The sequence below is a fragment of the Symphodus melops genome (assembly GCF_947650265.1).
Source record: "Symphodus melops genome assembly, chromosome: 12".
Lineage (NCBI taxonomy): Eukaryota > Metazoa > Chordata > Actinopteri > Labriformes > Labridae > Symphodus > Symphodus melops.
In genome coordinates this window covers 8088934-8113397 of record NC_136702.1, presented here as the reverse complement: position 1 = coordinate 8113397, position 24464 = coordinate 8088934, and the positions used below count along the sequence as shown (strand labels likewise).

General features: G+C 38.6%; 1 protein-coding gene across 1 annotated transcript; it reads left to right on the top strand.

Annotated features, from left to right (window-relative positions):
* The first annotated feature begins 5594 nt into the window (after positions 1–5594).
* cckbrb (cholecystokinin B receptor b) lies at positions 5595–23808 on the top strand. The gene is made up of 5 exons (XM_079356939.1): positions 5595–6067; positions 12930–13181; positions 17127–17388; positions 19557–19684; positions 22593–23808. The coding sequence occupies exons 1-5, from the start codon at positions 5908–5910 to the stop codon at positions 23132–23134; spliced, it is 1344 nt and encodes a 447-aa protein (XP_079213065.1). The 5' UTR covers positions 5595–5907; the 3' UTR covers positions 23135–23808.
* The last annotated feature ends 656 nt before the right edge of the window (positions 23809–24464 follow it).

Below are 24464 nucleotides of genomic sequence, written 5' to 3'. Positions count from 1 at the left end.
GGAAGAGCTCACCTGTCACAGCCTGTTATCTATCGTATCCTTAACCAGCTCGCCTCCTCCTCCTGCCCCCTCTTTCTCTCTGTAGCAGGGACTTTGACAGGCTAAAGGTGAGCTTAAAGGCTGAGTTATTTAACTTGTGTCTCGTGTCAGGAATGTTTCAGGAGGCCATGGCTCTTTGCTGCCTGTCGTCAGAGGGAGGGGACGAAAAAACCATGAAGCAGTCATCTCCTCGGAGGTCAAAGGTACAAGAAGCAAGTGGAGATATTGTAGTAGGTAAGCACTGCATCAGAAGAGACGGTTCTATTGCACATATCCCTCTGATATGAATGTGAGTGGACTTTATTGGTTTAAAAAAACATGATTATATTGCCCACTGAGAAGCATTTTGTTACCTCTATGAAAAGTGACATAAATAAATTATTAATAAAATGATAATGAAAAGTAAAACCTCCTGCATAGTCTGACAGTTTAAGCTTTAGATAAAATAAAAAACAACCTTTACATGATGCCTCGTTTTTGGTTTCTGCTCCCAATTTCTGAACAGTCAAACTAATAAAAAAACTACTTTTGTTTTAAATTAAATTAAAAAATAAAATGTATGTAGAGACGAACTAACAGTGAGACAAAAAGAGTGGTGCTCACAGATTTGACTGAAAATTGGGCATCAGGCCCATTTCGCTTTGCACAACTTCCATCGTCATTAAAGTTAGTCAAAACATGCTCATAAGCATTCAGAAACACTTTACAATTTTGTGTACTTTGTTTTAAAATTCTAACCCATTTAGAAGCAGCTCTAAGAGTAGTACCTTTATGTCATCACAGGTTAAAGTTTTACAACAGTATCTTTTCACAGCGCTCTTAAAAATATAAATATTTAAAAAATCTACTTTAGAAAACTCTTGAAGTTTGGAAATAAAGTGCTATTTCTAGAATAATATGTATTAGCTTCGCAAAGTTCTGTATGATCTTGGGTATAGTCTACGTTTAAAAGTTTATTGTTGCTATGGTTACTAACTTTGGGAGAGTCCTCTATAAATGGCTCATCATGACAGATCTGTCCTTAGTATGGGCCAAAAGAGGGGGAAAAAATCACCAAGGGAGACAAACATAACCTGCTCCAAACAAATTAGATTCTGTGTTCAAAGATGTCAACAGAAACAAGGTTTATCTTTTCTAACAGCCTTCCAGGACTGTTATTTTCCAGTTAGGGTAAACCAATTACTGGACTAAAGAGACATAACCAAACATTAATGTAAAACAAAAGCCATGACAATCAGTTGCAGGGAGACTCGGCTGCTTTTCTAAACATGCTGCTGCCATCTACTGTTCTCATGGACTTTTTTCACTTTATTTGCTCTTAAAAATGACATTGTGGGAGGAATGGTATATTGTCTTTGTAATTTATTTAGTTTTTAAGCACATCTAATATTAAAATTTGTGTTGTGTGAGGTGACAGACAGGTAGTTTATGTAATGCAAAGTTTTACTTTAAAACTACCCTTTAAACCAAGTTTTAGGTTTAAAAACAGGATTTTATTTACATTTTTGTTTCTCAAAAAAATGTGTTTTGAGATTATTTCTGACCTAACAAACAATGCCCTAATCACAAGGCTTTCACGGATCCTTTAAGCAAGTTATCACTATGAAACCTGCACCAATCTTTCTTCCTCCTGTCTTTGGTATGCTGCTACCTTAGGACTCATTATCACTGAAAAGAATAACAAATATCCACGATTATTTCTCTACTGGCTGCAGCTATATGGATCAAGCTGCCCATGCTCCTGCAGTAGAGTGCATAATAATAAAACCAATATGGAAACCTCTCAGTGAACATTAATCTACAACACTCCAACTTCAACCTTTTTATTTTCCTTGCTACTTAGGGTAAATGCGTAACACTGACATATAGCCTTTAAATTGAAGTTGACAGCTGTTAACAGCTGCTTAAGGTTTAACAGCAACTTTACCACTCACATGGAGTCATATTTTGATTCCTCCCTCTTTGGATGTGTCAGTCTTAAGAAGCCACACCTTAAAAGGTTTTCATGCGTTATCTTCACTCTAATCTACATGAGACCAATCCTTCCAGAAGAAATATAGCCTACAAATGTGATAACACCTTAAAAGACTGTATCATTTATAAAATAAAGTTCATCCAGATAAGAAATCCTTTACTCAGTCATCCGATCCCATTCAGTTTAATACAATTTAACTTATTTTGAGTTGCCCCTGGCTGATCTTTATAGAGTTTGCGGCTTTTAGCACTTCAATATCCTTATTCGCAGTTGTTGGCAGATCTGGGCAAACATCAATTAACCATTAATTATCAATGTTCTTTTTTTGTATTAATTTTTAACATAGACGTTACTTTGACAAATTATTAATGTAACATTTAACTTAAGTAAATTATCACAAAAATCCTCACCCTGGAAAACAAGCTGTTGTGAAAATTATTCATGAACCTGGAAAAGACCCTCACAACCACACAAGATACCGCCCTATCAGCCTCCTCACACATTGGAATACTTGTTAAACCAATACTTACCACCCGTCTCACCAACCATATTCAACCATTCGGACCCCTCACCAGACACCAAGCCAGTTTTAGGCAAAGCAGAAGCATCACAGTGAAAATCCTAAGACTATTAGAAGAGTTTTAAACAAAACAGATTATAATCACAATATTCTTCAACACTGAAAAAGATTGACCTTTGATACTGACCCACATCCAAATAGACATAACTTAATACTTCGAAACTTCCACAATGCATCACAGAAATAGAAGACTGGTCAAATCTCTGGATAATCAAACTCAGCACATTTTCACCAAAACCAGCACCTGCAGTTTAATAACATCAACCTTAATTTACACAACCAGAAAAATCTATATCAGCAAACAAGCAACATTTCTTGTTATAAGATTGGCCTAGTACCTGGAAAAGTAACAGTAATTAAAGTCTACCTATCATACATCTGTCCACTGTTTGAATACTCTGTCTCCAACCAATCAAAATCATTGCCTGCAGCTCCAAAAAAAAGTACTGAAACTGGCCCATAAACTTCCAACCTACATCAGTAACCAGTACACCATTTCCATATCTGGTATCCAAACCATTAAACAAGACACTAAACATGAACCCTGAAGTACCTATCATGTACCAGAAACAACCCTGCCCTCCAGAAATCCATCATGGACGTTTTATTTTGTTTATTTTATTTTCTATCTGTGCCTTGGTCCACATGTGTCCTGTAACCTCTGAGTCCTCCACCTCCTTCCACCCCAGCAGCACCACTGAAACCCCTTACCTTTTGGTAGAAAAGGGCTCAAGCCCTGAGCTATCCCACTACTCTCATGATCTTTTTAAACTTAGACTAACTACTTTTGACTGATGGTGGTTTGACACACCTCCTACACTTTAGCCACACACCTGCTGTCGGCCTGGAGCTATGTTCAAACATTCAATCCCAGGGGTCTATAGGCCAGGAGTAGAGGAGAGATGAAGTAAGTGGAATGAGACTGGAATTCTCTTCAGCTTGTTGTAGCACTGATGCAGTCACTATCACCTTGTGTTTGCCAGAGAGGAAAAAAAGTGAATTTATGCGATGCTGACTGACTGGATTGATGAATCCTCCAAGCCAGCAGTTATTTATTTGTTCTGCAACGTAACCTTGTTGGTGTTTAAAGTAATGGCACAAAGCATGCATATACTGAGGCACCAGAAGACAGAGACATGAGCTGTAAAGCACTACCAGGAGTGATTATCTCCAACCAGTCTTCATCAGCAGTAGGGCGTATGCAATCAACATGTCATGCCAGTTTGTGATTACCCCACTCAACTGGGAGCCATAGTCTCTCTCTTCATCTTGATTGGCATCCTCACTTGGCTTGTTTATCTAGGCTAAGTGTCTCTGCACATGACCTGCCCACTCCAGCTAATTAGACCAGGGGGAAAATTAAAGATGGGCAACATAAAATGATACCCCTCCCTTGTCCCCCTTGTTTTTGTCATATGAGCATTCAGAGGCAAGACAGATGGTCCCTGCTCTCCACAGCAGAAACACGCTTCACAAATAAGTGACATGTTGACTTCCCAAATGTACAGGTGGCACTGAGGAGACAGGTTCTCTATATATTATATTATATTATATTATATTATATTATATTATATTATATTATATTATATTATAATATATTATATATTTTAGTAGTAGTAGTAGGACATTAATTATCATTAAATGTATCCACAATAATATTCTTGGTGTTCACAATTATATTTTCCAATATCCACAACCTCATCTTAGGACAAAACTGAGCATTTTTAAGATAGGCCTATATCTATAACATCATTCTGCTGATCCAGAATGAACATTCAAGATAGTATGCCAGTATGTAGAGGAATTTTTTCGTTGGAAGAACTCAGTTGCAGATATGTTTGCTTATGTATGCTTTATGAGGTAGTTAGGAACTGAAGTAACATTGTGGATACATAAAATGTCATTGTAGATATCTAAAATGCTCACTTTGATGAGGAAGAATTGTACTGCAGACATCTCTAATTTCCATGAGATTTTTCTTTAATGTTAAAAATGTTGTCATGTGCTTTGTTTCCAAGACCATTGTCAGCTTATTCGGAGACAGTGCACAATCAGTTTGTGACAATCTCAAGGAGAATTTGCATTTCCTGAAGAAAGCTGGTTTGTTATGGAAATATATCCATGCTGCTTTTTTGTGGATCACTAAAGCTGGACTTAACGTCTTAATTATTTCATTCAAAGATAGAATTGTCAGATAGCTTTTGCAGTACTATATTAGAGGGCACAGAAAGCAGCAGGCAGGTTGCTTTGTTCACGACGAGGAGGCAGGTGGCTGTATTTAACAACTAGTAGTTGATTGTTCATAGAGCGGGCAAGGACAGGAAGTTCACTCACTAGCCACACGAGGGCGCTGGTGTGCATGTAAAACCAAAGCCCACTTCAGGGGCATGTAATGATCTATTAGCTTTACATCTGGTTTTAAAGGTCGCCAGAGCCAGTCCCATCTAAATGAGAGGGAGGAGGGATACGCCATGCATGGGTTGCGAGGCGGATTCATTGAGACAACTATACACGCTCAATTAAGAGTTGCATTTAGAGAACAGTGACTGGAGATAGTTTTACTCTCCGTACTCAAATTGTGTCTCTAAATTCTCCCCTTAATAATATGTTTGATTGCGGTGAATTGCGGGGTTTTTTTGTTGTTGTTGGGTTTTTTTAACATATTTTAATTAGATGTTAGTCCTGAAGCCATAAGATAGTGTAGGGCGTTGCAAGCATTGGGTTGTCAATCAAAAATACAAAACAAAAAACAAGATATGGATATAAGGTTAATGCACAGGCGTCTTCAAGCTATTCGTTACATGCTTTTAAACTCCACTGAGCCATAGATTGTATTTGTTAGAATTTAGTGAAGATGCCCAAAACTGGAGTCCACAAACAGACTGAAGAGCGTGTTTTGGCTGTCCCTATCTCACACACAGAAACAGTCTGACACACCTCCCACCCGATATTAGTCTATATCTTCCCTCTGCGCTCAGTCGTTCCCTGCACACGCTTCACTTGAGAAAGCAGCAGTCTGCCGCGCGGCTCTCTCCTCGTGCGCACTCATCCCTGATTTACGCTTGTGACGCCAACTGGGGCACATCTGCTTTAAAAGCGGAAAATCACAGACTAAGAAGCCAATCCAGTTTTGTTTTTTGGTTTTTTTTCACGCATGGGTTTAGAAGTTGGGAAGCAATAACTTCCGTCTCAAATGTGCACAAGAATGGACGCGAATTTCAGTTATTTTACCACTTTAAAATATCTGACAAAAGCTGAAAACAGATCTGAGACGAACTCACTGTAAGGCTAGACATAATCTTTAATCCAAAACATGGATCTTTGTGCGCAAAATGAGACCTCCGCGTCCCCGGCGTGCGTCGGAGCGCAGACTGATGCACTGCAAACTGGAGCCGGTAACGGTAGCCTGGAGACCGCAAACAGCACTTGCTGCAACGTTTCCTCCATCCTCACACCTCAGACAAGGCAGAAAGGTGAGTGGGCACACATAAGTCATTTATCACCTGAATGTTAATTTAAAGGTCAAACTTGGCTTTGTTTATTTTAATATATTTCTTTATGATTTTTTTTGTAAGGTAACTGCTGTAATAAACAAATTGCTGTAAAAATATCGGCAGTCTGGGTTTATTAAGAGATGTTTTTTTTGTGGTTTATTGGATACAGGGACAGATACAATATACAAACTGAAAACTGAAATCCAATGCAAGTATTAAAGGATTTATAATGGATGCGAATTTGCAACACCTGACCCTAATAATATTAATACAATTTTATTTATAACAAACTTTACAATTGAAGCAAATCTGCATATAAAGAAATATTATAGATTGTCAGATAGATCTCTTCACTTTAAACTGCTGCACATTAAACAAGGATTTGTGTAACTGTTTGAAAAAGTCAGAGTACAAACCTTTTAATGAAGCTTATACAACCACTTAAAAAAAGCCTAAAAAATATCTTTGGCACCTTGGCAATGTGAACAATGCAGAATAGGCTCTATTAATTCACTGTGTGTAAGGGAACTCTGGAGAAGAAGTGAATGAGGGATCAGAGAACAGACAGAGCGAGTGCGTGTGTCACAATCAGGAATCAAGTATCGGCCATGCTGGGGGATTTACTCATAAAAAGGTCAAATGGCTTCAGTGCCACATGTTCATGTTTTTGCTTCCTGCCCCTTTTTGATATTTCATATGCATGTCTATTTTTGCCAGTCATTTCCATGCATGCGCTCTCTCAAAATTGACTAAAGATGTGCCTGCATGTCACAATAAATGACGCAGCCTGTCAAACGTTATGATGCAAATGAAAGATCCTGATGTCATGTAAATGACACTAACTTAACTTGAGCTTGCGAAAAGAAAGAACATTAAAGTGCGTCATCAGTCTTACACTTTCCACTTCCATCTCTGCCTGTACTTTACCAATCAACACATGCTATTTTCATCCATCTCAATCCCATGACGGCTTCTTCTCTGGGTTGATGAGGTGTGTAAGTGTGCGTGTGTGTATGTGTGGGTGGACTTCTTGTATAAAAACACTGCAGAGATTGAGTACCTTTCCTGTAATGTTGAGTGTTGACAGGTTGAAATAAGTGAGAATTATTTTCTTTTGAACTGTGGATACATATTGCATCTAGACACTTTCCTCTCTGCTGTTCTTCGTATCTAACTCTGTGATTGGATTCTAACCTGTACTAACACCCTGACACTTATTCTTCTTTTACACTTTATTCTTGTTGATTGGTTAAATGTTTTTGTATAGTTGCGCTGTCGTTATTTGCTGCTCTGTGTGCCCTGAATTGCCCCCCGGGGACAAATAAAGTTTTTTGAATTGAATTGAATTTACACCTTTGCACAAATGCTGCACACTCCTACAGGTTTTCACTTCTTTATATTTTGTTGTTTTTATCAGTCTTCCAAAAAGTGAGAGAATGTTTGATGCTATACAGCTGCCGTTATACCATCACCACTCTCTCCGTCACTCAGGACTTTGATTACTTCTTTGTTTCTCCCCATCATCTTTAAATTTTGATAAACTCTGATTTAAATGTTTCTGGAGATTGTGTCATGTCACCTTCAGATTCCTGAAATGTTGCTGCACGTTTCTACTTAAAAATGGTATTAAAGCATGTGCCACTCTCTACAGATTTTCACAACTTAGTCCATCTTGGTAACTTTGTGAATGTATCATTTAATCTACCATCTTAAAGTAACTACTTTGAGTAGCTGTAACCATATAGGTAAAATATCTTAGTTATATATGGATTGGAAAAGCTTTGCTCAGAATGAAGTTATGTCTGACATTTTTGAGTCATGGTGGTGTCTAATCTCTCTAGCCTTAGATTTACCCAAATAGTAAAGCATTTGTAGATTGTACCATCTAGCAGAATATAAACAAGTTTGTTAACAAATAAACATTGTCAGTGAGCACTTGTCAATCAATGTGTTGATTGACTAGGTATTGACCTAGTCTATTGCAGTGTTGTCTGACCTCGACCGAAATAAATGCTAAAATGATGATCTGTTTCACGATTTTATCATAAGACTGCAGAAACAATCCCCATCCAACAGCCACAGACCCCTTACAGCACAGACTTAATGAAATCAACTAGTCCACTAAACTGAATAACAAAATGTGTTATCCCTGAGTGCTTTTTCTAATGACTTACAGGCAAGCAGTAATCTGCAGTTTTGAAAAATTAAGCCATGTGAAAGTGCAAAACCTGCTATTCACTGAGTGTCTGCTAGAGGCTGGCCGCAAATTCACCGGAATATACTGTGTACACACCAAATACAAAAAGCAGAAGTTAGCATGTTAAAAGCCTGGTACAAAAAGTTAAATTGGTCTGAGTAGCACATGTCTCGATCGGCACAGGCTGTACAGAGGATGACATTTTTGATAACTCACCTGTAATGATTAATGAAGGATAAGCATTATTCACAATATGGCTCACGGCTGACCTGATTGACTGGTCAGAATGGTGTGTCAAGAGGCTTAAAACCCACCTTAGCTTCAGCTCTTAGCTTGTTGTTAGGTTGACTGAAAGATTGGGTAAGACAGGATTTATGGGGATACCTTCCAAACCAGTCACAGATGGAGGACATCAGTCAGACTTTGATAATTACAGTCGATGTTTATGTTTGCCCTTTGACCTGACCCCCCATCTTTCTTCTCTCAAAATGGATGCTAAAATCAGGAATAATGAGAATTTTATGGCCTTTTGGAGCCTCAAGTGGCCACTAGAGAAACTGCAGCTTTCTACACTTACTTGTTGCCATTATTTTTCAGCTCTGGTGGTTTTACCTTGGTGACAAACAGGGAAATATATAGCTGCCTTGTACAGACTAGGTTATTTAAAAAAAAACTGTTGGAAAAAAAAAAACGTTTTGGTTTGAAATAAGACTTTGGTTAGGTTTGACAAGCTTTGTTGTGATGTTAACAATATTAATCACATGGTAAAAGGAACATTTGTGGTCGTGCTGTCAGCAGCAGGAGCTAAACAAGTTAAACACTGGTAAATGTCCTTTAAATTCTATCTGTAGCAAGTCCCCCTTTTTTGGGCAATGTATAGCTTTAGACCACTGGATAGCTATTTTTTATCAGATTTTTTATTTTTTTTAATTTGAACTCTTTGAAATCATTCTACCATAATCCTTCTTAATGGTTTCACTGCAGTGAGGTGTTGTGATTTGGTTTAAAAACCTGTGGACGTCATAACAACCCCAGGCATATTCTTGATAACAGTTACAGTGGCTTTAAAGGAAACTTGTCTTGTTTACTGCAAAAGACAGGTGATAGACTATATTTATAGAGTCAATGAAATAGTTTGAGGATCCTGGCTTATTGCAGTACAAATCAACAAATGGCAGTAGAAAGTGATCATTTTGGAAAAGCTGATGACGACAAGAACTTCTACTTTTGGCGCTTTTCATTACCTCCATTGCTCACATCCTCTCATCTCACATCCTGTCAGAGTTGATTTATTTAAAACATACCTGCTGCAACATGATGTTTGAACCCGACCACAGTGGAGGACTTCATGGCTTGTATATCGTAGTGCTTTCTTCCAATAGCTGTTGCGAAGTGCAGTTGTATTAGTGACATGGTTTGTATGACATTTACAATGCTGGATAAGCCACTGACAATGACATTTACAGACACCACGTTTATATAGAAGCAGAGCTGGCTTTTTCGAGATAGGTGCCGCGATACCAAAGTGACACTCATTGCATATGCATTAGACAGAGAGGGGCTCACAGGCAATATAATGTCTTCTTTACTGACTGAGAGGAAAATGATTAAATATTCATGGTTGAATTATGAATTTTATTATAAAATGATCTATCTTGTCACTGCGTGCCTAAAAAATAAATTTTCAATGAACTTTACTGTTAAGCTTTCATTATTGTAAGCAGAGAAGTTGCAGCCTTTCACCTCAACCACCTTAATTGCTATTCAAATAATAATGATCCATTCCGATGGATGTTACTCAAGTGATGGAAAAGGAGTTTTCATTTGAACAGTTGAGCTTAAAACAGTACACTGTGCAGAATGCAGAGTCACAAAGCAGACATCCTGACGATGTGACGTAACCAAAAGTGATTCAACACATGAATGTAATGTACTCAGAATGTAACCACATGTATGAAAAGTTTAGAAAAAAACCCTCTGAAGTTGCACTCCCTTTTTTTTCATATTCCGCTCACTTTTTCACACTGCTTTACCCTGTAAACCAAGAGCAGACTGTGAGCCAGAGCCAACGGGCAGTAATGGCTGAGGCACACACACATAAAACTGTCTCACCACACATCCAGTGCTGCAGGCTACCCTTCTGTCGTTGCCTTTTTAAGATGAAAATATAGTACACAAATGAAATCAGTGGGGCAAAGTGTGAACTGAACAAAGCTAAACAGACTCACTAGGCTCAGTGATGGCTTCATTGAACTTGTAAGGAATTGTAGAGTGGTTTCAGTGTTTGATTATTATATGATATTTTCACTTCATGAGTCTTGCAGCAATGTGGGTAGAATCAGGTGGTAATGATTCTGAAATTGAGGGGTAGAAATAAAAAGGAGCTGTGTGGGTTTGCCCTGTACCCGAACTAATCATTCTTTAAAGGCATGATAAGTCAGAGTTCCCCAAAAAATCAGAAACAACATACTGACTCAAACAAAACAATCCCTCTCTATCATCACTCATGATTCTCTACAAGTGTTTGTCACTGTCCATCTCTGCAGATACAGTAGCTGTGTCCTAGTATGACTCTATTCCACACACCCAAGTCATTGTAATTTCAACTATTTATTTCATCATTTGCTTCATTTCCAAATCCATTTTTCCAAACGAACCATTTACTACCTCAGAACCTGTGTAGGATGAATGTGTGGCAGAGTGTTTAATGCACTGTTATTATTTTTCTAGCATGTAAAGTTGACAAAGGAATGTAGAGGAATACAAAGTAAAAGTCTTTCCTTAGTGAGTGCACTGTAGTAGAAAAATTAAGCTTACCTCATGCTTGGCAATAAGTGCAGGTAGAGCACCGGTGAGATAATTGATTAAATGAATGCCTCTGCCTAACACACATGAAGAAGGACCACTACTTAAAATTCTGGCCTGCAGGAAGCGTTAAATGTGCAGAGCGTGTTATCAGTGTGTCCTGCTCAGCCGGCGACCGCACATAAGAGCTAATTGGCTTCGATTAGTTAGGAGCCAGAATAACATATTTCATTAGGCGAGAAAGAGAGAGAGAGAGAGAGACAGAGTAAGTAATAAAGAAGGGAGTGATGGTACTTCTCTCTTTCCAATCATTTGTCTTCACATTTTTATTATGCAGATGTATGTGCACTCACATGCATGCACAGACACTAAATTAAACACTTGCTGCTGCCATTTGCAAGCCCGTTCTCGTGAAGAAGAAGGTTACTGCCGTATATGTGCATAGGAGTGTGAGACAGATGGTGACACCTCATGTCAATAGATGGAAGACTGTGCCAGTGTATGTGCTTCTGAAAGAGAGAGAGAACGCTGACTTTTGCTGACCAAGCTGAGCCTTAATCCATCGCTTAGGCTTCAAATTAGACAAAAACATTTCAGAGTGGAGATAAGAGCATTAAATCAATTAAGGGACATGTTATCCTGCTGCTTTCATACACAAAGCACATATCCGCCTGTATGGATTTGATGAAGCTAAGTCCCATCTTTTATGTCCCTAACCTTTTCACGCATATTGGTCACAGTGGACAGTTTTTGATGGAATGGTTTCACATCAGCCACTCCAGTGGACTCTAGCAAGTCAGCTCATATACTGTCATCCATTAGCTCTTTAAATTGAGAACAAAAGGACAGGGAAGGGACAGAAATCATTTTAATTTCAAAGGACATGGAAAGGGTTGAAGCTCAAGCATATGTGCTTGAAAGATGGAGAGAAACTGTGAATATCAATCAATCAACCAATCAATCAATAAATCAAACACTAAGTCCATCAATCACTCAAGCGACCAATCTACTGCATCCAAAACAAACATTATCAAGACAATTTACCAAAAAGCAGCTCCAGACTGTACAGTTCCATGGGGAATTGGTTGTTTGGTTTCTTTATGTGTCAACGAAGTTTGGGCATGTGGGTGAGGTGATGTGTGTCGTACGGATGTGCCACACATGGCTACCTTTAATCCCAAGGAGACATACACACCAGGTAACCTGTTAAAAACGGTTGTGTCTAAAGCAGGGGGTGAGAGAGAGATAAGAGAGAGTGTTGATAACACTGACTTCACAGGATATGATCTAGTGAAGCTGCAAAATGCAGACAGAGAGACAGGTTGTGGGCGGCAGGCTGCAGTACTGTGGACTTTTGTGCTGGAGAGGCTAGGCTCAGTTTTGAATGTGGAAATTAATCATGCTGGTACACAACAGAACAGCGGGAGAACCTTCGACAAAAGATAAAGACTTTGAGCTAATTAGGTGAAGCAAATTAAGTTGCAATGTTTTTATTTAAAGCCATGGTGAAACAAAAAACACAAAAAAAGTATTAATCCTGTTCTCTGTTCAAAATACTTCTGAACAAAAAGACCTTGGTTAATCCATTATAAATGTTACGTTTTTCTAGTTGCCAGAGGCCAATAATCAGTGTTTATTTTATCTTATGCAACACTGAATTCAGTAGTCCTGGCTTGGGTGCTTGGCAAATTCTAATTATTGTAACTCAAACTTTAATATGGGCTTAATACATCAATAAAGAAACTGTGTTTGTATTCATTTTTTGTAAACTAATAGATCAGCTACAGGCTCAGATGTGATCCGACTTGTTTTCTGCTCTCCTCTGTTTTCTGTTTGTAGATGGGGACCACACACTTCGGATCATGCTCTACTCGCTCATCTTCTTCCTAAGTGTTGTTGGAAACCTGCTGATCATTGTGGTGCTGACGGTCAATAAGCGCATGCGCACTGTCACCAACACCTTCTTGCTGTCGCTCGCTGTCAGCGACCTGATGATGGCCATCTTCTGTATGCCCTTCACCCTTATCCCCAGCATCCTCAAGGACTTCATCTTTGGAGCCACTATGTGCAAAATAGTGTCCTACTTCATGGGTAAGAAAAAGAGTGAGGGTGTGGGAAAAAACTAAGTAAATCTATTGATGAAACTAGAATTAAAACAAATATGTCTCTTTCCTTATAGTGGCCCAATGGAACCATGTTTTAGAAGGAAAACAAAGAGAGACTAATAGTATTTAAACAGTTTAAATGTGTCAAACGAACAGAAAGAGTTAGCATGTTTAAAAACAAGTTCAATAATTGCAAAGTGTGAAGCCACTCAGTAGACCACAGCTCTTAGGCACTAAATACATCACCAACACCAATCCGGCTGTTAACTTGGCACATTGCTCGATTACATGAGGTGAGAATCACTGCAAGTCTGGACATGTTAAGAGCTGCTGCTTTTGGTAAAAGGAGAGTCTGTTGATTTCTGCAAAAAAAAGAAAAAAAGCTTGCATAAAAGAGTAGCTCTGCAAGATTTTTTGCTTGTTGAGGTTTATAAATATTTTCTGTCTGGATGTCCAATATTGTTTTAAACAGTCAAACACCAGCTTCATAGTCCATTGCACAATTCAGGTAGGATCAAAAAAGGAAGATAGGTACAGTAAAATAGGTACAAAAAAGTGAGGGATTCATTTTGCACATGTTTATTCACTGGAACGTTGTTTTCTCAAACAAACTGCAATTTCAGAAAAAAAAAAGTACTGTATGAAACACAATAGTGGCATTTCAGTGCCTAGATACATGTTAATATGTTACTTACATGTTGGTGATGCAGTAATAAACAAAGAATGTAGTCCTTGTTATGAAAAGCAGCCTTAGAGAACAAGGGAACACTCCCTTACAAAAAGATATTTCTACAGACTGCGTTCTTTACCTTGCAGGTTAGCAAAGCTCTTTGTAAAGAATTGATGCAACACTATACATCTCATCATATAAAATCTCAGATAATGACATTCATTGTAAACATGCCAAATGCTGACATTAAAATCCTTTGTCATGGAGCACATCTGAACAATATTTCCTATGATTGAATAATATTTTCCATGTGACCTTTGATCTCTGGAATAACACTTTTAGTGGTGATTTGTATTGAAATAGCATTTATCTCTAACTCAAGTGGATTTTAATCAGCCAAGCCTTTTTTTCCATACTTTGGAGAGATTGCTTTTGGCGTGAAGTCACCTTTCCACAGAGACCATAGGTACTTCTTACAAAGGGAATTTCAGTCAGCAGATGGTTTGGAGTAATTTCAGTGTGCAATGCAAATGAAATCCTGAAAAAATCCTGATTTAAATCATTAAAAAAGGTGAATGTAATCAGTGATATCCCTGTTTGATATCATGTATAAATTATCTACATGTATTTTATGGACTAACAACCAAGTAAGCACAAATGTTTTCTTTGCAAATATGTAATTAAATAATAACAACTTTTTGAGATGCGCTGTATATGCAACAGAAAATGATGAATGGGCAACATCATGACAGGGAAAACTCTGCCTTTGATTTCACTTAAAACAAACTCCACTCCAGATACAGGTCCTGTATTGATTTGTTTACCTCATGAACCGGAAGTGCAACAAGTGTTTAAACAAGATTCCTGTCAGGAAGTGAACAAAGTCTCTGACCTCCAGAAGGCCACTACAGTTATAGATTACCATTAAACAGTTGTCTCTACTCTAATCCCCTCTAATCTAAATGTTATTCTGTGCTCAAGCTTTGTCATGAAGGTTTGAAGTGGCCACTGCTAATTAGCATTTGTTATGAACACAATGGCTGAATCTCGATGTCCTCCCTGAGCTCTGAGCCCTGACGGACTTAATTGACGTCATCTGGAAAGTAATTGAGTGCATGACAGCTATAGCTCCAATGGTTTAATACAAATGGGATAGCACTTTGCTACTTCTTTGTAACCATGACTGCATGATGTCATGATGCATTAGGTATTTTTATTTTACATTTTTTACTTTAGTCAATCACAGCTCTGGTGCTTTTAAAAAGTTCTTACTTACAGTATATATGTACATTTCTCCTTTGTGTGATACATAAAGGCTTATCTTATCTCACAATGGGACTAACATGCTCTTTGTTTTTTGTTAAAGACTTGCAGTAGAGTTCCTAGCTGTAGTTTCCAATATATATATATTTTATCAAATCAAACATGGTTTCACCTTCCTGCTTATTTACAGTCTCCCCATTTTTATTCTCCATTTTATGATATTTGATTACCTTTCCATTATTGCGAGCTTCCCCTGGGATTTACGTTTCACGCCACAGTGCTATGAACTATGGGTAATTCCCTGACCCTTAGTCTGCAGATATGCCCACTTAAGGACAGAGTGCATAAAGGGCTTGAAAAGTCTGTGAGGGATCCCTTATGTGCTTGATGATTTGACAGTGGGACAGCCCTACGCCCTCTCAGACTCAGCAGGAACATGCATCAAAGTCAGTGAGTGTGTGAGGGCGGACATTGAGATTTGGCCTAAGAGCAGTGCATCTGGGACTTATGCATGGTTAAATGTTACAGCACCAATGTTACTGTATGTTCATGTCAAATAAACAAATAATGAAGTAGCCTATAAGCTATCAAAAGAAAACGTCACTTTCTGATGATGTAAAACAGTGCTTTAAGAGTCTTAAATCTTTCATACAGTTGCTTATTATATTTTAATGGAATATTTAAAGCCATGCAAAGAGCATTCAAATCTAAACCTTATGGCTTGTCAGAATCACATTTTATATTTTGGAGTTCTATCATAATCAAATATACACCACTAAAGAAGAGCAAAAGCACAATATCCCTGCTAAAGAGGAAGTGAATGATGAGAACTGTACAGTAAGTGTGATGAGTCATAAGAAATAGTTCTGAAAACACTTGAGTCAATGAGTCACCTCCACCAGTGACTTTGGCAGCACAAAAAGAAAATAAAGAGAGAGAGTTGCAAGATTTAAATCTGATTAAGTTGTCAAAGACTGAATCGAAGGGTTCAAAATAAACTGAGATCTCTGGAAGTAATACAGGTAATGTAATATGTTCATGCCCTCCTGCACTCTGAAATGAAATTCCACAGAGGACTGAAAGCATATACGAAAATGAAGAGTGGACAGAAATTTAGCCTTCCGAAGACTGAGGAGTAAACCTAAAAAAGGAATCAATGAAGATTTTAACAGAGGGAATATTAAAAACAAAAAAAGGTTAGCAATGAACAAAAAGAAATTAACAACAACAGGAACATTCTAATGTGTCTGATAGTAAATCCATCCGAGAAACAAATAGAAAAGGTTGATTAAATAAAGCGCATGGCCTTTAAAAGACGGATACACTGAGGAACAGGGCATACACCCAGGGGAGAGACTGAAGGCTGATTGCTCTTTACTTCAGCTGAATCTGCTCTCTCTCAGGTACAGATGACATCCTGGGTTCTTCCTCCCTTGCTTTTACTCCCTCCCTCCCTCCGTCCCTCTCTCTCTCTCTCTCTCTCTCTCTCTCTCTCTCTCTCTCTCTCTCTCTCTCTCTCTCTCTCTCTCTCTCTCACTCTTACACACACACACACACACACACACACACACACACACACACACACACACACACACACACAGACATGCACACAGAGTTTTTGTTGGTGCTGAGGACATGAGAGAGGTAAAGAGTAATTTCCCGTCTTGCCCTGTCAGGAGGGAGATGACAGATCACATCAGCCGTCTAGACCAACATGATTTCTTCTACCAAGACTGAGCCTGAGATAAGAATCCCCTCCACCCTGCTTTGTAATATATTCGTTTGCAAGCTCATCTTTTCAGAGCTCCACATATTGTTCTCTGTAACGATTGCAGATATTACGTGCACGTCCACAAACATGTTTGTCACTTTTAATACAGCTCCAAACTCTATTCTGAGCTGTAATAACTTTTCATTCATCAAGAAAGAGATATCAGCCCACAGCCAGCAGCACATTTGTTTACATTTCTCACTTAATCTGTTTTTGTTTTTCTACAGGTATATCTGTGAGCATCTCTACCTTTAGCCTGGTTGCCATAGCCTTAGAGCGCTACAGTGCTATCTGTAATCCCCTGAAGTCACGTGTGTGGCAGACACGTTCCCACGCCTATAAGGTGATTGCTGTTACTTGGGTGCTGGCCTTCATCATCATGATCCCATATCCTATCATCAGTCACTTGGAGTCTTTTCAGCGTCCAGACAACACCACAGCCCATCAGTGTCGCCACATGTGGCCCATTGCAAAGGCAGAGCAGACCTGGTGAGTAATTGTTTCCATGTGTCTTTTCTTATAACCCGGTGATGAAAGGAATGACAGTGTTTATAAAAACACTGAATCATTTTGGGGGTTTTTTAAACACATTGATTCAGGGTAAATTTACACCTAAGAAGTTTGTTCAGTTTGTGACGACCTGTGGTATGCTTTGTTGCTTTGTCCGTTTGTCCGCTTAAAAATCGGGACTCGGTTTGCTTCCAAGTACGCCAGTCCAGAGTCCCATTTGCCAGGCATTCCTAAATGAAAGACCAAACAAGAGAAGTGAACAAAAAAGCAATGCATTGTGGGTTGAATTTGGCCGTCTGTAAACAATGTCAATCAGGTTTGCCAAGCATGGCTAACATTAGGATTTCTAACAACACCAGCCTATAGCCCTACTTGCAGGTTAACGTCCACATGCCTGTGCTAAATACGTTTACACGTTTCTGGATGATATGCCAGTTTAACCTGATACAGCAGACATATAGCTTTATCTCAATTTAAAAGCACAAAATACGGCCAAACGGCGCAATGGGATGCCATTCTTCCACTGTCATGTTGTTTACTTTTGGGTCATTGTGCTTCTGACTGCAGTGACAGAAAAAGACCCAAATAAAACATAACAATAACCAAGCCTGGCACTAATAGAACTTAAACAATGGCTATTGTGTTGATTATAATTTTAACTATTGTCTGCAACCCAGGATGGTCCCAAAAAGTCATTTGTTTCTTAGTCCATTTTATTGAGGGATAAAATCAACAACTCGATTAAAGGATACATTTTACACTATGCTCCAACACCCCCCCCACACACACACACACACACACACGCACAGACAGTTTCTTCTTGTGTTCTTCTTTACATACACGTTTAATGTCATAATGACATAACAAACCATTGATCAATAGTCAAAGGAGGATTTTCCTTTGTTACCTGTATAAATAATTACATTCCTACAGATTCACTTAATCGTTGGACACTTGGTACCGTTTCTCTTCTCTTTGATGGAACACTAGGTGAATTTCCAGAGCAACCAAACATACAACAGCAAATAAAACACAATTTAGCACACACAGTCAGATCATTTATCTTTCTTGTAGGGCTTGCTGTCGGCACAATGAGCTGTTTTGTGTCAAATAAACTTTAGCCTGACCTTTGTGTGCACGAACTTCGGTAAGGCTACACTTGAGCACCTCATTTATTTCCATGTTTGGACCTGTAGTCTGTTTCATATAGTATATCTGATGGGGGGGTTGTAGAAACATTATTAGAGGAAGAGACGTTTGAAGAGATGTTTTGTTTCAGAATTAACAGAGAACATTCTGTATGTGTGGTCATCTAAGCATTCGATTATATCTTTATCTAATCATAGGTTTGCTAACTGATGTAGCATGCCTCCCCAGTTGAGTCACAGAACAAGTATAGGCTTTATCAACATTTGATGACAACTAACATTAACTACCGAGCAAGTAAATAACTAAGCAGTATCACACGGGAGGGAGATATGTTGTACTGAATATCAGCACAGCTGTGATTTGGCTGTAGGCACGAGGCCACAGGGAGAAAATAGAGGTAAAAAGAAAATCGACAACAGATTTAACAACTTCAACTTAACTAGTTTCAGAATAACTGCAACTAGACCGCCGCCAAGCAACCTCAACATTCTGTTCCACTGCACACTTGCTACTCTCTTTGTGTCCATGGTTACCACAGGTTAGTTTGTAGTATGAACCTCTGATTGTTTCTTAGAGATCGAAGAATAACGAAAAAACATTGATAGTTGATAATAAATCAGTAGAGTATGGGTTGCTTTTTTTCCCTTCAACAATTTAAGCAAGGACTACATCTTGTGTTTTGCAACACTTGAAACAGGTAAGATGTGGTATTGTAATTTTCTACGAAACTTTTGCTCAATTAAATTATGACTTGAGATATTACTGCTTTTTTAATGAAATACTATGTACTGTATTGACTTTTAACAAAAGAAATTAGAAAATGTGTACACATAAAGACAGGAAAGACAAACTGGAACTAGACGACTGCCATCACCTTTGTTCTTATGCATGGACATTAAATTTATTATCTCTCTCTCTCTCTCTCTCTCTCTCTCTCTCTCTCTCTCTCTCTCTCTCTCTCTCTCTCTCTCTCTCTCTCTCTCTCTCGCGTCTTTAAGGTACATTCTGCTACTGCTCGTGCTGTTTGCAATCCCAGGGGTTGTGATGATTGTGGCCTATGGACTCATCTCCAGAGAACTCTACAGAGGCATCCAGTTTGAGATGGGGCACAAAAAAGACTCGACTGGTGAGGCCTTGTGCAGTGCATGTGGAAAACACTCTGACCTTATTGTTGGTCCAAGGAAGATAATCATCTAATGCTAATTATATTCACCAGATCAGAGTTTACTTGCCCTTGCATGGACAAAACACAAACAAAACTTACATAACATGAAGGACAATCTTCAAAAGGACAGCCCACATATGAACCACATACTGACACAACCAAAGTGGTCACTTATTCACAAACTTGCTCTAAGAAAACAATGATGCTCAAAGCTCAATACACATTATCCTGCTTAGTACTGCGTCTATAGCCTCAGTGAACTCTGTAGCCTTCATAATGGTAGCTGAATAAGCTTTCATCACTTACATTAAAGTGAACATTTCTGCATATGATGGAGTCTGTTGGCCAACGTCTTCAAAACACCGTTGTTTTGTGTTTGTGTTTAATTCAAGTGCCATATTCCCATATGTAGATTTCTCTGTGACAGCACGCTGCTTTTATATATTTTAACCTCTTTTACAAAGCTTTAATAGTCTGTTTTCTTTTCCCCCCACAGTAAAGAGACCAACTTTAAATTGACGTCTTTCCACAGATATAATTACAGTTTGTCCTTTAGAGCAGCGTCCCTAGCAACCTTCTTTTCTTAGTAACGGTTTGTTTTTCTAACAGCGGGGATCTTTCAAGGGATATAGCCCCATTGGTGTGCGTAATTGGCTAATTAGAGTCAAATATGTCACACTGCCGTGTAATAAATTGTGTAAGGCCCACCTGGAATTTTTCCAGGCAAAAAAAACTGCTGGCTGTGTGATCGGGGGTGCTTAAATAAAGTGTTTTTGTGCAGAGAATAAAAGCACTGCATCTTGTCCTTATGACACAGTCTGTTGACAACTACTTCTGTATGATTGCCACTGCTCTGATGGTTTTTACTGAATGTTTTTGTATTTCATATAGCTTTTTTCCCTTTACTATGACCATCGAAGGGAGGATGCTTGCCCTTCTAATTTGTCTGAATGATCTAAATAATAATGACAGCCAATGCTCTGATACGACAAGGAGCAACGACCAACAGTATATGACCGGCTATGATTGGCTGTTTGAAAAGAGCAGCGCCCTTCCAAAAAGTTTAAAGGTTATCAAGTCACACAAATGAAGTGGAGGCACCAAAAAGGTGAAGAAAAAAAAAGCGATACTGGGCGCTGCACTTTTTCTCTGGGCAGCCGGCTGCTGCTGCAAATGCTCTCTCATCATTGGGAACAATTAGAAAAGAAGGACACAAGCCATAAAAAGGACTACATTTATATTTGGAGTTATAAAAAGATCACATGGCAAATATACTAAGATTGACATGTATTTACACAAGTATCTCATATTTGCATCAGTGCCTGGTTATTCAATACATTTTAAAGACAAACAAACAAAGGGACAATCGTCAAACTGGATGTAGGATTTCAGCTCTTCTGAAGCTTCTGTTATATTTACATATTCACGCCGTCATAAGCGATGCTGTCCAAAATTCTTAATATTCTTCCAATCATTCATAAAACTGAACTTACAAAAATGAAACAAGCCAGACTGTACTTTTTTCTTAATTTTGTCATTGACATTTGTGGTTTGTTATTTTGATTGTGTGGAAATTACATAAGCAGAAACAACATTCTGATCAGGCAGAAGTCAATGTTTGACTTTGTTTGATGACAATGCCATTAAATTGTGAGCCAAAATGTAATTCTCTATAAAAGTCATACACTGTTCCACACCTACAGGTGAGGCTCTATAATGGTTTTTGAATGAATTATGCAAATGAAGAAGACTTTTAATAAAAAGAGGACATTTTCATTAATTAATTACAATTGTAATCATTGTAATGTGTGTAATGTTAATTGAAACGTAACCTTTTGTGACCATATGAGAGTGTCGAGGATGACAGCAGTACATAGTGTGTTTGTTGATGCTCCTTTAGAGGACAGGATTGGCTGGCAGTTGCAGGCCTGGGCAACACCATCTGTTTGCTCTCAGAGAGAAAAGCTTGTCTAAAAAAGGGATTAAGTAGAGCATGGGGTAAATTAAGACAGATAAAAAGTAAACTCTTTGATAACCATGTGCACATTTCTTTTATTTCCATATCTTTCCTCAATAGATGCTGTATTTGGTTGCCTTATGGCTCTTTCTACTGATTATTTTATTTTGTGGAAGAAAAGTGGACTGAAGCTGATTTTCCGAAAATAACCTTTTCATTTATCTCAATACCTTAAGATAACACAGCTTGCTGTCTTTGGATCAAGCTTCAAACTTGTTGTCTTGTCACAACTGGATCATTTTCTGCCAATTTAGAAAACTAAGCAAAGGGGGGTTCACCAAAATATGCCAAGCTGCCATTGCCCACACTAATGAGATCATTCTGTTTCATGTTATTTGTGCTTTGTGCTTTTACAACTCTGGGAACATGAGATAAACAAGATGTGATCCCCAGGAAACAACCAGAAATCACTTCTTATCCCAGGAAACAGGAGACATGAAGGAAACATGCTTTATGCGTGTTGGCGAAGGCCTTCACAGTTTTGTGTACGAAATCTCAAAATAAAAACGGTATCATAATATTTGTAATAAATCAATTGAGTATAAATAATGTACTGTATATGGCCCTTAACATTGTCTGCAAAGTACAATGAAAGCATAATGGGTTACAAAGTTAAAACATTATTCCCAACTACAGTAGTTACAGGCATTAACAAACAATGTATGGAAACACTATGTTTGCTTATGGTCTGGTTGGCTTTTGTAGGTCCCACAGGTTAAACATCAATTCCTGTCTTTTATAACCAGCTAAATATTCCTCACAGGAGATTTATAAAGTATGATAAAAACATTGTTGCACTCATGTACTGAAACTTTCCTCTCTTTTACTTTGCTCTTTTCTTCTACCTTACAGATGTAAAAAATGGCCTGACCTCTGCCGTGTCTACTGGAAGTGATGATGGAGATGGTTGCTACGTTAATGTCGTCCACTCGCCGCACTCCATGGAGATGTCCAGAATGGCGACATCAGGCAGGGCAAAGAAGGCTGAGAGACCACGTAGCAACACATCTGAAGCCAAGCTGGAGGCCAAGAAGCGCGTCATTCGCATGTTGGTGGTCATTGTAGTCCTATTCTTTCTTTGCTGGATGCCTCTGTACTGTGCCAACACCTGGCGGGCTTTTGATGACCTCTCCGCCAAACATGCCCTCTCAGGGGCACCCATTGCTTTTATCCATTTGCTGTGTTACACCTCCGCTTGCGTCAACCCCATTATATACTGTTTCATGAACACACGTTTCCGCAAAGCTCTGCTCGCTACCTTCTCCTGCTGCTCTGCGCCCTGCCATCATCGCCGCCGACGCGTGTTACGGGACAACGAAGAGGAAGTAATAGCAACGGGAGCGTCCATATCCAAGTTCAGTTACACAACAGTCAGCACCATGGGAACCTGCTGAGGCCAATGGATGCTGACACAAACTGTAGAGGCAGTTACTACAGCAACAAGGCTCGCGGCATCCTTCATCTTTAGGCTGACTCAAAAAGAACAGTATGGTGGAGTGGAACAACAGGCCGTATATTGTAGCAGCATAGAAGCTTCAACCTTAACTGTAAGTCAATTAGGTTGAGCTGTTTTATAGAAACCTATCTTACAGTGTAAATACCTCCATAGCTTTAAAAAAAACATTAAAAAACACTGATATTGTTCTCATAGATGTAAACCGTTGGGGAATGTGGGTGTGTGTGTGTGTGTGTGTGTGTGTGTGTGTGTGTGTGTGTGTGTGTGTGTGTGTGTGTGTGTGTGTGTGTGTGTGTGTGTGTGTGTGTGTGTGTGTGTGTGTGTGTGTGTGTGTGTGTGTGTGTGTGTGTGTGTGTGTGCGCGTGTTCTTGTGTGTGTGCCTGTGTGTTTGTGTACATTGAGGATGTGTGTAATGGTGGGCTGAGTGATATGCAAAGGAGGAAGTCTAACAACTGTCATCATCATGCAGCTTAAAAAAAGGAACACTTGCATAATTTGAAATTGTGTTTCATACAGTATTTTGCTGTGAGTTGTTAATCTGTGTTAATTATAGTTATGCAACTGCCTTTTGTACTAAGTGCCTGGTTCTAAATACAATATATGCTTCTGCTGCATAGCCTCATTCATCACATTCATCTGTCTATCATATGACAGAGAAATAGTTACAGGAGGAGTTTAGAAGTGGATTTTAAAGATCTTCTTAACAAATCTTCCTCAGAAATGGGGATTTCCATTTGAAATTAAGTGATAAAAATGTGAGTTGCTTCTTGTGCATGAAATATAGTTTGAATTAAAAAAATAAAAAATAAAAACTTATTTGGCATGAACAGCAGGAAGCAATGAAGCCTTGTGTGGCTGTTGTAAACAGAATGTTAGCCATATTTGTGATTTAGAGTCTTTAGAATTCACTGTATTCTGAACTATTGTTGAAGCAGAGTGGGATTTTCTGGCACAACTTCACTAACTACCAAGGTGCTTCAAGAGGTAAAAAAGCTTATATAAAGATCAGCTTTATTAAAAAATTAGGTGGCCCTGATGAAGACTGCAAACCATGTTTATAAAGTTGCTCTTCATACTACAAGTCTTGCTACACTATTCTAGGTAAAAGCAGCAGCTTATGTAGACATCTAGATAGGAATTTGTGTGTTATTTTGGAGACTACCAGTTTCTATATGTTATCATAATCCCAGAACACGTTGGCCATTGTCCAACACAAGTTGACTGCATTGTTTACTTGATGTAATCAGAAACAGTCTTTTTATCCTGCA

Coding starts and splice junctions, on each gene's coding strand:
- cckbrb (XM_079356939.1), top strand. CDS start 5,908: ATGGATCTTTGTGCGCAAAATGAGACCTCCGCGTCCCCGGCGTGCGTC. Junction 13,182..17,126: donor AATAGTGTCCTACTTCATGG/GTAAGAAAAAGA, acceptor GTTTTTCTACAG/GTATATCTGTGAGCATCTCT. Junction 17,389..19,556: donor GCAAAGGCAGAGCAGACCTG/GTGAGTAATTGT, acceptor CGCGTCTTTAAG/GTACATTCTGCTACTGCTCG.